Source organism: Anolis carolinensis, chromosome 5 (genome assembly GCF_035594765.1).
Source record: "Anolis carolinensis isolate JA03-04 chromosome 5, rAnoCar3.1.pri, whole genome shotgun sequence".
Classification (NCBI taxonomy): domain Eukaryota; kingdom Metazoa; phylum Chordata; class Lepidosauria; order Squamata; family Dactyloidae; genus Anolis; species Anolis carolinensis.
Genome location: NC_085845.1, coordinates 89784773 through 89799463, shown reverse-complemented (window position 1 = coordinate 89799463; position 14691 = coordinate 89784773). Strand labels below are relative to the sequence as shown.

The 14691-nt window shown below is 39.8% G+C and overlaps 1 protein-coding gene across 2 annotated transcripts in view; it reads right to left on the bottom strand.

Moving 5' to 3' along the window:
* The window catches only part of tm7sf3 (transmembrane 7 superfamily member 3), a 39597-nt gene extending 25063 nt beyond the window's left edge, over positions 1-14534 (bottom strand). Inside the window, exon 1 of one of the 2 annotated variants that reach the window (XM_062981773.1) lies at positions 14383-14534. In XM_062981773.1, coding sequence (XP_062837843.1) covers positions 14383-14407 — 25 coding nt within the window. In that variant the 5' untranslated portion in view covers positions 14408-14534. Of the gene's footprint in view, positions 1-10841; positions 11228-14382 lie in introns of those variants that run through there. The other variant, XM_003221477.4, reaches the window with a different exon arrangement.
* Between the last annotated feature and the right edge of the window lie 157 nt (positions 14535-14691).

The following is a 14691-nucleotide window of genomic DNA, read 5'->3' as shown; positions in this document are numbered from 1 at the left end:
ATATGTGGAAAATAATCTTCTCTCACTAGAAGCATGCTATTATACTGGATATTTTTGGGTCAAGGATTTCTTTTAAAGATTGACAAGCCAAAAAATACAAAAGACAATTCCATCAATAGATTGCGTTCAAAATATTTTGCAAAGCCTCGCTTTTTTTTGCAGGGGGGGGGGATTAGAAAATACAATGCAAAGAAAATATTCACAAAAACTTGTTTATATATTCTGAAAAGATCACTACTATAAAATACTTCCAATATACCCCACCAATTATAGCACACTGTTCTGATATATGACAATTTTTTAACCTGGAGAAAAGGCTACACAAAGAAATTGATAAAGCTGCCTAAAAAGGAATTACAAAAGTGATGTAACTCTGGCAACAAAACAAGCAGCTCAGCTATAATCCTCAACATACAGATCAAATAATTTTTGCTGGTGCCTCACACACAGAGCAAAGATGAAAGAAAAAATAAATTTAACACTGATTAAGTTTTGCCTTCCCTTGCATTAAAAACAAAATATTCCCACAAGCTACAACACATCAAAAACTCAAAAATGGAAATATCTTCCTTCAACTTCAGGAAGAAACAAGAGTGGAAGCCAAATTTGGGGGGAGTTTGGTATAGAGATCAATGCACTATGTTTGCATAGGAAAGGAAATACATTACTGGCAACAGACCATTCCTACATAAATCAACTTGGCCTTCAGGACTTTGTACCAATGTGGATCACTTAAAGATTTACAGAATGAGCAGAGTTAAGTGAGGCACGAATTGAGTTAGGATCCTCACAAAATCAATTTATTTTAATGAACCAGAAGCATACCTAAGTGACTTTGGATGATGCTCATTACGCCTATCACAGAGAATATATTATCTGTGGCTAATGTAGCAAAAAAGATCCTATTCAATTTGACCTAAACTGACTCTGTACCCACAGGGCTTTCAAATTAATCATCACTTTTACTAATAAAACTATTTTGTTCTGTGTTGTTTTAAAAAAGAAATATTTAGCAATCAGCAATACTGTACTGAAGTTATGCAAAATGCCTTGCAAAGTGACTCCCATATTTTGGTGTTGGTCCTCTATATGCTGATTTGTTCCTTTGTCCACAGGTAACCTATATACGCTATCCCAAACTCCTTGAACAAAGCTTGGTATTCTGAGCTAATGATGTAGGATTATTCCCATACTTATTGTTTATCAATACATGGCATATAAACTGAAAACCAGATGGTATCTGGGTCATTAAATTAACTGATATGAACGTTACTATCATGCCCAGAGATTAAAACAGCAGAGAGAACTGTGTGACAGAGCCTTGACACAGCTACTACTATTATCAATGTTGGGGCTTTCAGAACACTAGAATAATTACTTTTTGAACTGTAACTTATCGAAACTCGGGCTAAGAGCATTCAATATCCAATGCTGGGACAAAAGGGACCAATCATCACCAGTTGTATAAAGCAGGGGTCCCCAAACTAAGGCCCGGGGGCCGGATGCGGCCCTCCAAGGTCATTGACCTGGCCCCCGCCCTCAGTTTTAGACTTAGGCTCGCCCAAAGTCCAAAATGACTTGAAGACACAACAACAACAATCCTACTTAGCTTGCCTATCTCATTGGCCAGAAGCAGGCCCACACTTCCCATTGAAATGCTGATTTTACATAGTATGTTGGTTAAAATTGTTTTTATTTTTAAATATTGTATTGTTCTTTAATTTACTAATACTGTGCAATCCGAATAATATAATATACTAGCTGTGCCCGGCCACACGTTGCTGTGGTGTTGTCCTAAGTGGGTTTTTGTTTGTGGAGGCAAGTATGAATGTTGTAATTAGTCACCTTGATTAGCACTGAATGGGCTTGCAGCTTCAAAGCGTGGTTGTTTCCTCCCTGGGGGAATCCTTTGTTGGGAGGTGTTCGCTGGCTCTGGTTGTTTCCTGTCTGGAGTACCCTTATTTTCAGAGTGTTGTTTTTTATTTACTGTCCAGATTGTAGACTTTTTAAAATGGGGACTGCCAGGTTTTGTTCATTTTGATGGTTTTCAGGAACCCAATAATAATAATCACATATATTCCGCGCGCATGCGTACATTGCCTGTTGTGGGTTTTGGCCTTTTTTTGGTGTTGTGATTGTGTTTTTTGTGTGATTGTGTTGTATCTTACTGGAGGCAGGGATGATGGATTGTGTTGCCAATTTTAGAGTTTGGGCGGTGTTGGGTTTTGTTGTTTTGTGAGTCGCCGTGATGCCAATAGCCTTTTATAGATATAGATTGTGTATACATATAATATTGATAATAATCTTATAATATAATACAATATAATATAATATTTATTTATTACAGTATTTCTACCCCTCCCTTCTCACCCAATAGGGGACTCAGGGTGGCTAATAATAATAATACAATATAATAATATTGTGTAATATAATAATATTAATTGCATATTATATATTAAATGTACTATTACTAATAATATTACAGTACAGTGGTATAGTACAATATAGTAATATATAATGCTAATATTGTGCTATGCTAATAATATAATATATTGTAAGTACATAAAACTTGCAAGCCGCTCTTAGTCCCCTTCGGGGTGAGAGAGGGTGGGGTATCAATGTAGTAAATAAATAAATGAATAAATAAATAATTGTTGTTGGGGGTTTTCTTGCACTACAAATAAGACACATGCGGTGTGCATAGGAATTTGTTTGTATTTTTTTTTCAAATGATAATTCGGCCCCTCAACAGTCTGAGGGGCCATGAACCGGCCCTCCACTTAAAAAGTTTGGGGACCCCTGGTATAAAGAGATGGGACATTTTACACAGCAACATCAAAGGAAGATATGGAGTGAAATCAAACTTTCCCCCATCTCCTAAAGTTCAACATTCAGACTTCCCTGTGCAAGTAGTCCCAAAACAGCAATGAATGGGCCCATTAATCTATATGAAACTTAGTATTTTCCTTTCACTCTCTCTATATATACAGGCAGTCCCCGAGTTACAAACATCCGACTTACAAATGATTCATAGTTAAGAACAAGGGTGAGACAAAAGGAAGTAAGAGAAATCTACCCCTCAGAAAGGAGATTCACTCCTGGAAAAGTGATCATGGGGAAAAGATGTCTCCGCTCAGGGCCAGCCCTAGATAATTTTTAAGTGTAAGCAAGCGTATTTTTGGCGCCCCCCCCCCTCCCCAAAGGAAGGAAGGAAGGAAGGAAGGAAGGGGGAGAAGCCAGTCAAGTGGAGGAATGGAGGGAGGGAGGGAGGGAGGGAGGGAGGGAGGGAGGGAGGGAGGGAGGCAGGCAGGCAGGCAGGCAGGCAGGAAGGAAGGAAGGAAGGAAGGAAGGAAAAAGAAAGGGAAGGGAAGGGAAAGGGAAAGGAAGGAACTAGGAAAGGGAAGGAAAGGAGGAAATAGGGAGTGAGGGAGAAGGAGGGAACGACGGAAGGAAGGAAGGAGAGTCCCTTGCCCTCCAACCCGGGAGCGGGGCCCCTATCCACGGAGTGCACCCTTCCTTCCCTTCCCCCAACAGGCGGCCTTGCACTTCCAAGACATGCTGCCAGCTGGGAATCCACACGTGGACTCTGAAGCCGGGCTCCGCAGCTCTCTTTATCCACGAAGGGCACCCCCTCTTGCTCCGCCCTCCCTCCCTTTGAAGCTCCTGGCTCTGCAGGGCCCCAAGACAGGGCTGGGCTTGTGGGAGAGGAGAAGCTGCCTCTGCCTTCCAAAGACATGCGAGAGGCTTCTAGGGCCCAAGCCAAATTTTTCAATAATCAATTATCACAGGGACAGAAAGTGAGGTGAAACCTTCTGAACAGGGCACAGATAGCAAAACAAACACCACGAGGTGTTAACCCTTCCATATGCGATCCAAATATATATATCTGGAGTTACACTTAAAAATGTGCCTGTTCTGACTTACATACAAATTCCACTTAAGAACAAACCTACAGAATCTATCTTACTCATAACTTGGGGACTGCAAGTCTATATATATAAAAGAGTGATGGCATCAGGGCAGTGGACAAAACAACAAAACTACAGGCCCCCCAACCTCGAAATTTGACAACACAACCCATCATCCACGCCTCAAGGTTGATACAACAAAAAGAAAAGAAAAATAAAGTTCTAATTAGAGGGAGAGCAATAATTGTTTTTATCCAATTGCTGCCAGTTTAGAGGGCTAATCTCTGCCCACTTGGTTGCCTAGCAACCAGCCAAGGGACAGCCAGGCTTCAGTTAGGGGACAGGCCGATTTAGGCCTCACTTAGGCCTGTTCCACAGATTATCTAATTTGCACTGGATTATATGGCAGTGTAGACTCAAGGCCCTTCCACACAGCTATATAACCCATTTATAATCTTATATTATCTGCTTTGCACTGGATTATCTTGACTCCACACTTCCATATAATCCACTTCAGTGTGCATTTTATACAGCTGTGAAGAAGGGGCCTCATATAATCCAGTTCTAAGCAGATAATATAAGATTATCAATATACAGTCGACTCTCACTTATCCAACATAAACAGGCCGGCAGGATAAGTAAATATATTGGATAATAAGAAGGGATTCAGGAAAAGCTGATTAAACATCAAATTAGGTAATCGTTATACAAATTAAGCATCAAAACATCATATTATACAACAAATTTGACAGAAAAGGTAGTTCCATGCGCAGTAATGCTATGTAGTAATTACAGTAGAGTCTCACTTATCCAACACTCGCTTATCCAACGTTCTGGATTATCCAACGCATTTTTGTAGTCAATGTTTTCAATATATCATGATATATTGCTAAATTCATAAATACAGTAATTACTACATAGCATTACTGCGTATTGAACTACTTTTTCTGCCAAATTTGTTGTCTAACATGATGTTTTGGTGTTTCATTTGTAAAATCATAACCTAATTTGATATTTAATAGGTTTTTCCTTAATGCCTCCTTATTATCCAACATATTCGGTTATCCAACATTTTGCCAGCCCACTTATGTTGGATAAGTGAGACTCTACTGTACTGTATTTACAAATTTACCAGTAAAATATCACAATGAATTTGAAACACTGACTACAAAAACATTGATTATGAAAAGGCAGACTGTGTTGGATAATCCAGAACATTGTATAATCGAATGTTGGATAAGTGAGATTCTACTTTGATATGAAATAATTTCTAGGATAGAATAATGCCAGGATAGTAATAAAGAAATAAAGAAATAAAGAAAGTAAATAAAGCAAGGAAATTGGAAATTCCACAAAGGAAACAATCAGGGCCAGCTAACACCTCCCAAGAAAGGATTCTTCCAGAAAGGAAGCTGAGAAGGCAGTGAAGCACTATGTATTACCAAAGTCATTATTATTACTATCATTACTATCCTTACTATTATTATTATTATTATTATTATTATTGTGTTGCGGTCAACCGTGAAAATGAATACAATCTCAAAAACACTAAAATCAGAATATATAAAAATTAATGTGGTATAATAAAACAGAACAATACAATCTCTAAAATCAGAACACTAAATAAAGAACAACACTCTGAAAATAGGGGAATTCCACACAGAAAACAATCAGGGCCAGCTAACACCTCCCAACAAAGGATTCCCATCATCAAAGTCTGGCCAATCCTCTGTTATCTCAGGGCCACAGACAGTAGAAGCATATAAAATATCGCAAACAACACCACTCTGAAAACAAGGTAATTCCAGACAGGAAACAATCAGGGCCAGCTAACACCTCCCAACAAAAAAATCACTCAGGGAGGAAACAGCTAGGCTTTAAATCTGCAAGGCCATTACATCCTAATCATTTTTCCTAATTGCAGCATTCATACTTGCCTCCAACAGACAAAAAAAAACAATCAGAAATATTGTATATTCACAACCTTTAGGAAATAATATCCCCTGATGGCGCAGTGTGTTAAAGCGCTGAGCTGCTGAACTTCTGGACCGAAAGGCCGCAGGTTTGAATTGGGGGAACTGACAGAGCCCCCACTGTTAGCCCCAGCTTCTGCCAACCCAGAAGTTCAAAAACATGTAAATGTGGGTGCATCAATAGGTACTGCTCCAGTGGGAAGGTAACGCCGCTCCATGCAGTCATCCCACATGACCATGGAGGAGTCTACAGACAACGACGGCTCTTCGGCTTAGAAATGGAGATGAGCACCAACCCCCAGAATCAGACACGACTGGACTTAATGTCAGGGGAAAACGTTTACCCTTTACCTTAACTACCACCAATTCCTCAATACTTTATTTCCCATACCACCATTCTTCGCCACAGCAACGCGTGGCCGGGCACAGCTAGTACTTATATAAAAAATTAAAAATAGCTCCTAATTCCCCACTGCAAATAACACATTGCAAGCTGAACAAGTAACTAGCCCTGCTAATGAAGGATTCTGGTACTGTAATCCAAACGTGGAATTCTGACACAAAAAAAGACAACGTTTATGTGTATACAAAGTTCAAATACAAAGGCAATTCACCTTGAGCCAGTGATAAAGAATGCTGGGTGTTGTAGCCCAAGAATATCTGAAAGGTTCTGCAATTTGAATCCACAGTCCTCGTCAAATGACCACCATCATATGAAAAGGAGAGCAGCATGCTGGTTGTTTTGGCCCTGCCTGAAGTCCTTTAACCACATTCAGCAGATAGTTTGGCTGGAAACGGAGATGCTATTCTTCGATGTAGACTTATGCAGATTGTCCACATAATTTAGAGCCCTGATCTAACACAGAGGGTGGTAGGAGAAGGACCCCTTTCAGACTATACCTTTATGACTTTGTGGGGCTAGCAATCACAACATGGCCCTCCTATCATGAAGTCAGAATCACAGAAAAGCAACAAGTAAGAACCATGGGTTGTGTAAAGTCAACCATTTCAAATAAAGTTTGACTTTTCATTCAAAAAACCCCAGAATTGAAAATGGCTCTGTAAAGTTCAGAGCAAGTGGTTACCATAAGAAAGAACAAAATTTCTAACTTTCCCTTCTTTGGAGTTGTCCCCGTGGTAGACAAAGATAAGCAACAGCACTAGCATTTCCCAAAATGGAATTCAACCAGTATTAAAAAGAGCAGAAATTGTGTCAAATAAATTGTGTTATGGTTTTTGTCTGTCTATATAATTTAAAGACATGTCTGTTATTCACTTTCACTCAAACCATATAATGTTCACATCAGCACACTCATCTCTGCCACAGGGCTTTGCTAATGCAGAGAGCTGTGTTCTAATAAAGCTTCTGAAATCAACCCCCCCAATCTACACTGTTCATTTAATGCAGTTTCAAACCAGTATTAAAGAAAGTGGTCTTGCTGTGCAGATAATTACATAGGAAATCCTAGAACCAGTTTGATGGTGGTTACACAAACCACAAAGTGCTGATGTACATTAATGGCTTTCTTTTGCATGCCTTTGTGGGAGTTTGTTGTCTGGCTGCAGCAGTCTGAAGCTAGCTATGAATTGCATGAAATGGTTAATACAGATGAGGCTCAAGAGAAAGACTGCATAAATTTCAAAACATATATTACACAAGATATCACTATATTAAAGTAGCAGCAAAATTTCTGTCTTCTGTTTTTAATATAAAACTGTTCTTATACAGTACAAGATCTGTGCTCATGCAGCAAAACATTAGTCAGACATGCAAAACTAGTCAGAGAGTTTAATTAAATTTTAGCCTAAGGAGGCTACACTTTTGTTGCTACACTTTCTGGTTCGTCCACAGCACAAAAGGAGAACATTCTCGTTCATCAGCTAAGAACACTAAGAACACTTCGTTGATGCCAAAACACATGACCAAAACCATGAAGACACATGACAAGCACTTTTATGGCCTGAAGTTCTCATGACTGCTTCACTTCTGTGGGATGATACCTGAATGATGAAAAGGCTACAACTCATGCCTATGTTCTTGTCTGAATAATTTCCCTGTAGATAACAAATCTAAATTAAATATCACATGTTCAGATGTGCAACACAGTGTTTCTTTCTATATCACACAATTCCAGTCTAAATCCTCATCCTGTTAATCTATATGGCAACATTCTCACAGAGTCCTCTCAGAGCTTCTTCACATTTTGGGCTGCAGTTAAACTTTGGGTACATCTACACTATAAAATTCAATTTGATGCCATTTGAACTGCCATAACTCAATACTACGGAATCATGTGAATTGCTGTTTTATAAGATCTTTAGTCTTCTCTGCCATCCTTCAATTAAGAGAGAAAGCTCTTTCACTTTGGTTGAATTTAGAATAAACCTCAACAGCCTTCAAAAGACACTCCTTACAACAAGCATTCAATGTGCTGCAGGCAATATTTCAGAGGAAGGAATTGGTGAAATTATCTCTATTGCTTGCCTAAGAAAACCCTGTGAAATTCATAAATCAACTTGAAGACACATGCACAGAGACACATTCCGAGATTTTTCTCCTCTTGTAGTTTTTTTTTTTAAAAAATGGTGACATAATAGGAAGAAACACAGAGAGGAAAACAACTAGCAGTGATGCTTAGACTCCAAAAGTTCTCCAAAAATGCACACAACTTTCAGAAGCACAACTAACAGTGAGGCTTGAACTACAAAACCTGTTTGTTTTCAGAAATGCCTGGACTATATGTAACAGTGATGTGTGGGCTTCAAACTCTCTACAAAGAAAAAATGCTTTCAGAAATGCAAGTACTGTAATACTTAGACTACAAAACCTCTCCAAAGACAAAAATGTTTCAGAAAGACATGTATGAGTAACAGTGATGCTTGGACTCCAAACCCTCCCCAAAGAAAACAGCTTCAAAACACACAAGTAACAATGACATTTTGATGCCAAAACCTCTCCTGAGGGGCACAGCTTGGAGAAACACAAAAAACAGTAAGGCCTGGACGCTAGAACTTTTTCCAGTTGCTCCCTTGCCGAAGTTTTTCCAAACTGGACAACTGAATCGCAACTCTCTTCATGGAGCTACTTGGATTTTGCTGGGTTTTACAGTTGCCAGTCCGTCCACTCTTTTATCTCTTTTGGGGGGATATTTTTAGGATCTTCTGGATTTATATAAGGACTCTTTCAAAGGCTTTTTATTTTTGTTTTAAAATAGGGGAATAATTTGCTAAGGTGGTCCAATGGCTGTCAAGAAGAACGTCTCTGCTCTAATTTTTATATTGTGGTTACTGATTAGCCACTCTGATATCATTTAAGAGAAGAGATAAATACATATAACAACAATACGATGATGATAATAATAATACCATGATGATAATAATAATACCACGATGGTACTATAATCATAATAATACTGTGATGATGACTTTAATGATAATGATAATAAAATAATAATAAAATAATAATAAAATAATAATAATAATAATAATAATAATACGATTATGATGATACCATAATCATAATACTGTGAGGATAATAATGATGCCAAAATGATACTGTGATGATGATTAATGATAATAATAATAATACCATGGTGATGATAATAATGATGCCATAATCATAATGATACGATGATGATGATGATGATGATGATGATGACAACGATGATGATAATACCATGTAACAAAATTTGAAAATATTCTATTCCTGGTTTGAAAGTGTTGTTTACTGTTTAATTGTGGGTCACATATTTGAAAAGTAGATGCTATACTCCAGAAACTTTGTTTTTCTGGCCACAAACTATACTGAATTTGTTGAGATATTCACTGAAAAACTATAGCCAAATGTGATGCAGGATGTCCAGCAAAAACTTTTCCTATGTGTTTAATGATAGAACCAATTCAGAAATGGCATTTATAACCCAGGAACAAAAATTGTGTTGAATACTGTAATAATAATAACAACAACAACAACAACAACAACATTAATACCATGATGATACCATAATCAAAATAACACTGTGATAATATAATGATGATAATGATGATATTAATACCATGATGATGATGATACCATAATCATAATACAGTAGTCTCACTTATCCAACATAAACGGGCCGGCAGAACATTGGATAATTGAAAATGTTGGATAATAAGGAGGGATTAAGGAAAAGCCTATTAAACATCAAATTATGTTATGATTTTACAAATTAAGCATCAAAACATCATGCTTTACAACAAATGGATAGAAAAAGCAATTCAGTACACAATAATGTTATGTAATAATTACTGTATTTATGGATTTAGCACCAAAATTTTGCAATTTATTGAAAATTTTACTACAAAAACATTGACTAAAGCAAACTGTGTTGGATAATACAGAACCTTGGATAAGCGAGACTCTATTGTACTGTGATTATGATAATGATTATGATACCATAATCATAGTAATACTGTGAAGATAATGATGTTAATGATTTTATTAATGCAACGATGATACCATAATCATAATACTGTGATGATGATAATGATGATACTAATACCATGATGCTGCCATAATCATAATAATATTGTGACGAGGATAGTAATTATTTATAATAATGATAATGATGGAGATAATACAGGGATGCCAAAATTTAGGCTGCAAAACAAGGATAAGGTGGAGCAATTAGAAATGTTGAACTTCAGGTTACTAATTGTTGTTATTATTATTTGTAACTCAAAGTTTGGCATCCCTCATTGCACCGCATTCTATGGATGCACAACTGCTTATTTGCCCAGTGTAAGGTTTCAAAACCCTTCAGAAACACAAGGAGCAGCGCTGCTTGGGCTCCAAGGCTTCTCTAGAGACACCCAGCTCCCAGAAACAAACGCAGGGGGCCGTGCAGGGAGCCGAGAGGGCTGCTTCCTCCGGGGGAACCCCAAGGCCTTCCAGGGGGGGGGTCATTGCGGGGCTCCTTACCTGCCTCGGAGGCGGCGGCGCTGCTTCGGGAGAGGAGCCCCAGCGCCAGTAGCCAGCCCGCGAGCCACATCTCGGCCGAAGGAGGGCTCTGGCGCGCGGGCTCTAACCCGGAGGAGGAGAGGCGCGAGGCCTCATCCCAGGGCCGCGCGCAGCCCACGCCAAGGACGACGATGCCGCCACCCCTCCCGCGCGCGCGCCTCCCTTTCGCGAGGCGCGCGCCGCCCTTCCGGGTCTTAACCCTCTCCTCGCCGCTGGAGCGCTGTATCTTCAAGAACCTCAAAGCCCTCAGCAGCCTCGCGCCTTTAAGCGCCCCAATGCTTTCCCAAGGGCGCGCGCCTGCCTCGCTCGCTCTCTCTCTCTCGCTCTCTTTCTTTCCTTCCTTCCTTCGTTCCTTCCTTATTTATTATTTATTTATTATTTATTTACAGTATTTATATTCCGCCCTTCTCACCCCGAAGGGGACTCAGAGCGAATCACATTATACACATATACAGGGCAAACATTCAATGCCCATAAACACATCGAACCAAGACAGACAGACAGACGTAGAAGCAATTTAACTTTTTTCTGAGGGGATGTTCGATTCTGGCCACAGGGGGGAGCAGCTGCTTCATCATCCACTCTGATGGCACTTCCTCACTCCAATGTTGTAAATTAGTTAAACTTGCCTCCCCACTTTTTATAAGTGGTACCTTATTTCCTTCTTGATAGATGCAACTATCTTTCGGGTTGCTAGGTCAGCAACGAGAAGGGCTATATTTTATTTTTAATTGATGGGTGCTCATCCCGCCACGGGCTGGCCTCGAACTCATGACCTCATGGTCAGAGTGATTTATTGCAGCAGCTGCTCACCAGCCTGCGCCACAGCCCGGCCCCTTCCTTCTTTCCTTCCTTCTTTCCTTCCTTTCTTTCTCTTCCTCCTTCTCCCTTTCCCTTCTCCTCTACTCCTGGCTTTTGCTTCACTTCTATGGTTTCCTTTCTTTCTCTTTCTTCCCCCTTCCTCACATCTCCCAGGTGCACTCAACTTGGGTTGCTGTGAGTTTTTCGGGCTGTATCAGGCCCATAGCCAGAAAAAAAAAACTCTACTACAGACATGAGAAGAGCTGCAAGGCCAGGAGAAGAAAGATCCAGAGGAAAAGTGTTCTTACTATACTTCAAGGGAACCACTGACTGCATAGGCAAGCTGATGAAGAAACACAACTACAAACTATCAACAGACCCACTAAGAAAATCCAACAAATGTTACGCTCAGCGAAGGACAAGAGGGATCCTCTCACCTCTGCAGAAGTCTACTGTATACTATGCAGCTGTGGACAAGTCTACATACCGGGGCCACCAAACGCAGCATTGCCCAGACACGAGTCAAGGAACATGAAAGGCACTGCAGACAAATTCAACCAGAGAAGTCAGCCATAGCAGAGCACTTGAACCAACCTAGACACAGCATATTATTTGAGAACACAGAAATCCTGGACCGCTCTAACAACTGTCTTGTCAGATCACACAGAGAAGCCATTGAAATCCACAAACATGTGGACAATTTCAACAGAAAGGAGGAAACAATGAAAATGAACAAAATCTGGCTACCAGTATTTAAAAAAAACCTCTAAAATCAGAACAGTAAATAAGGAACATCACTCAGAAAATAGAGGAATTCCAGACATGAATCAATCAGGGGCAGCTAACACCTCAAAACAAAGGATTGCCCCAGACAGAAATGAAGTTTGCAAGGCCATTAATGCTAATCAAGGTAATTAATCACAACATTCACACTGGCCTACAACAGACAAGAGTTCTTTCTCACACCCTAGACCAGGGGTCCCCAAACTAAGGCCCGGGGGCCGGATGCGGCCCTCCAAGGTCATTTACCTGGCCCCCGCCCTCAGTTTTATAATATATTTTTATATCAGTTTTAATAATATATTCTATATACATATAATATTGATAATAATCTTATAATGTTATACAATATCATATTATTAATAATACCATATAATATGAATTATATGTTATATATTACATATAATATTACAGTATAGTGGTATAGTTCAATATAGTAATATATAATGCTAATATTGTGCTATGCTAATAATATAATATATTGTATGTACATACAGCTGCTCTGAGTCCCCTTCAGGGTGAGAAGGGCGGGATATAAATGTAATAAATAAATGTAGTAAATGAATAAATAAATAATTTTAGACTTAGGCTCGGCCAAAATCTGAAATGACTTGAAGTCACACAACAACAACAATCCTAATTCACTTGACTATCTCATTGGCCAGAAGCAGGACCACACTTCCCATTGAAATCCTGATAGGTTTATGCTGGTTACAGTTGTTTTCATTTTTAAGTATTGTATTGTTCTTTCATTGTTGTTGTTGTTTTGCACTACAAATAAGACATGTGCAGTGTGCATAGGAATTTGTTCGGTTTTTTTTCCAAATGATAATAATAATTATTATTATAATAATAAAACTATATTTATACCCCGCCACTATCTCCCCAATGGGGACTCGGGGCGGCTTACATGGGGCCATGCCCAAAACAATACAATATAACAGAATATAAAAGAACAACACATCATAACACATAATTCGGCCCCTCATCAGTCTGAAGGATTGCGGACCGGCCCTCTGCTTTAAAAGTTTGAGGACCCCTGCCCTAGACTATCTGGCAATATAGACTCACATAATCCAGTTCAAAGCAGATAACTGGGGATCAGATCCTGGGATACTGGGCAATATAGATCCAGCCTGAGTTCCCTTCCACACAGCTGCATAAAATTCACATTGAACTGGATTATATGGCAGTGTGGACTCAGGGCCCTTCCAGACAGGCCCTATATCCCTGGATCTGATCCCGGGTTTTCTGTTTATCCCAGATTATCTGGCAGTGTGGACTTGTATAATCCATTTTAAAGCAGAAAATCTGGGATCAGATCCTGGGATATAGGGCCTGTCTGGAAGGATCCTCAGATAACCCTGTTCAAAGCACATATTGAGGATTATCTGCTTTGCTATTCTGGGTTATATGGCTGTGTAGAAGGTCCCAGAGACATCTCGAAGAGAGGATCCAAATCTAAACACAAAGCCCATGCATGTTTCATACGGTATACATCTTATGAAGGTAACGTTATAAAACATTTTTAATAATTATGGTGCACGAAGCAAGGTTTGTATACATCAGCAAGCCAAGGTGTCACTGTCTCAGCCCAAAATATGAATAATTTGGGGCTTTGGGTATAGCAATTCAGGATAAGAGATGCTAAACTCAAATGAATCTGAGCCTTGGTTATGACTCTGGAAACCAGGGTTTGAATCCCTGCTAGGCTATGGAGATCTACTGGGTGCCCTTGGATGAGTCACATTCTCTCAGCCTCAGAGGAAGGCAAACACTAGGAAGGCCTGAAGGTCCTGCACTCCTAGAACGTTTTTTTTTTTTGTCGTGTCAGGAGCAACCGGAGTTGCTTCTGGAGTGAGAGAATTGGCCATCTGCAAGGACGTTGCCCAGGGGACGCCCGGATATTTTGATGTTTTACCATCCTTGTGGGAGACTTCTCTCATGTCCCCGTATGGAGCTGGAGCTGATAGAGGGAGCTCATCCGCGCTCTCCCCGGGTGGGATTCGAACCTGGCAGCCTTCAGGTCAGCAACCCAACCTTCAAGTCTCAAGGCTTTTATCCCCTTGGCCATCGGAGGCTCCTCCTAGAACGGTGTTTTCTTGCAAGAAGGAGGTTCCTCCCATCCAACAGAGGGCGCAGCCAAAAGCATCTCTTTCGTCATCCATAGAATCAATGTTTTGCAACTTTTCGGCCCCGGGGATTGGACCAGCGTGTCGCGTTGTTGCTT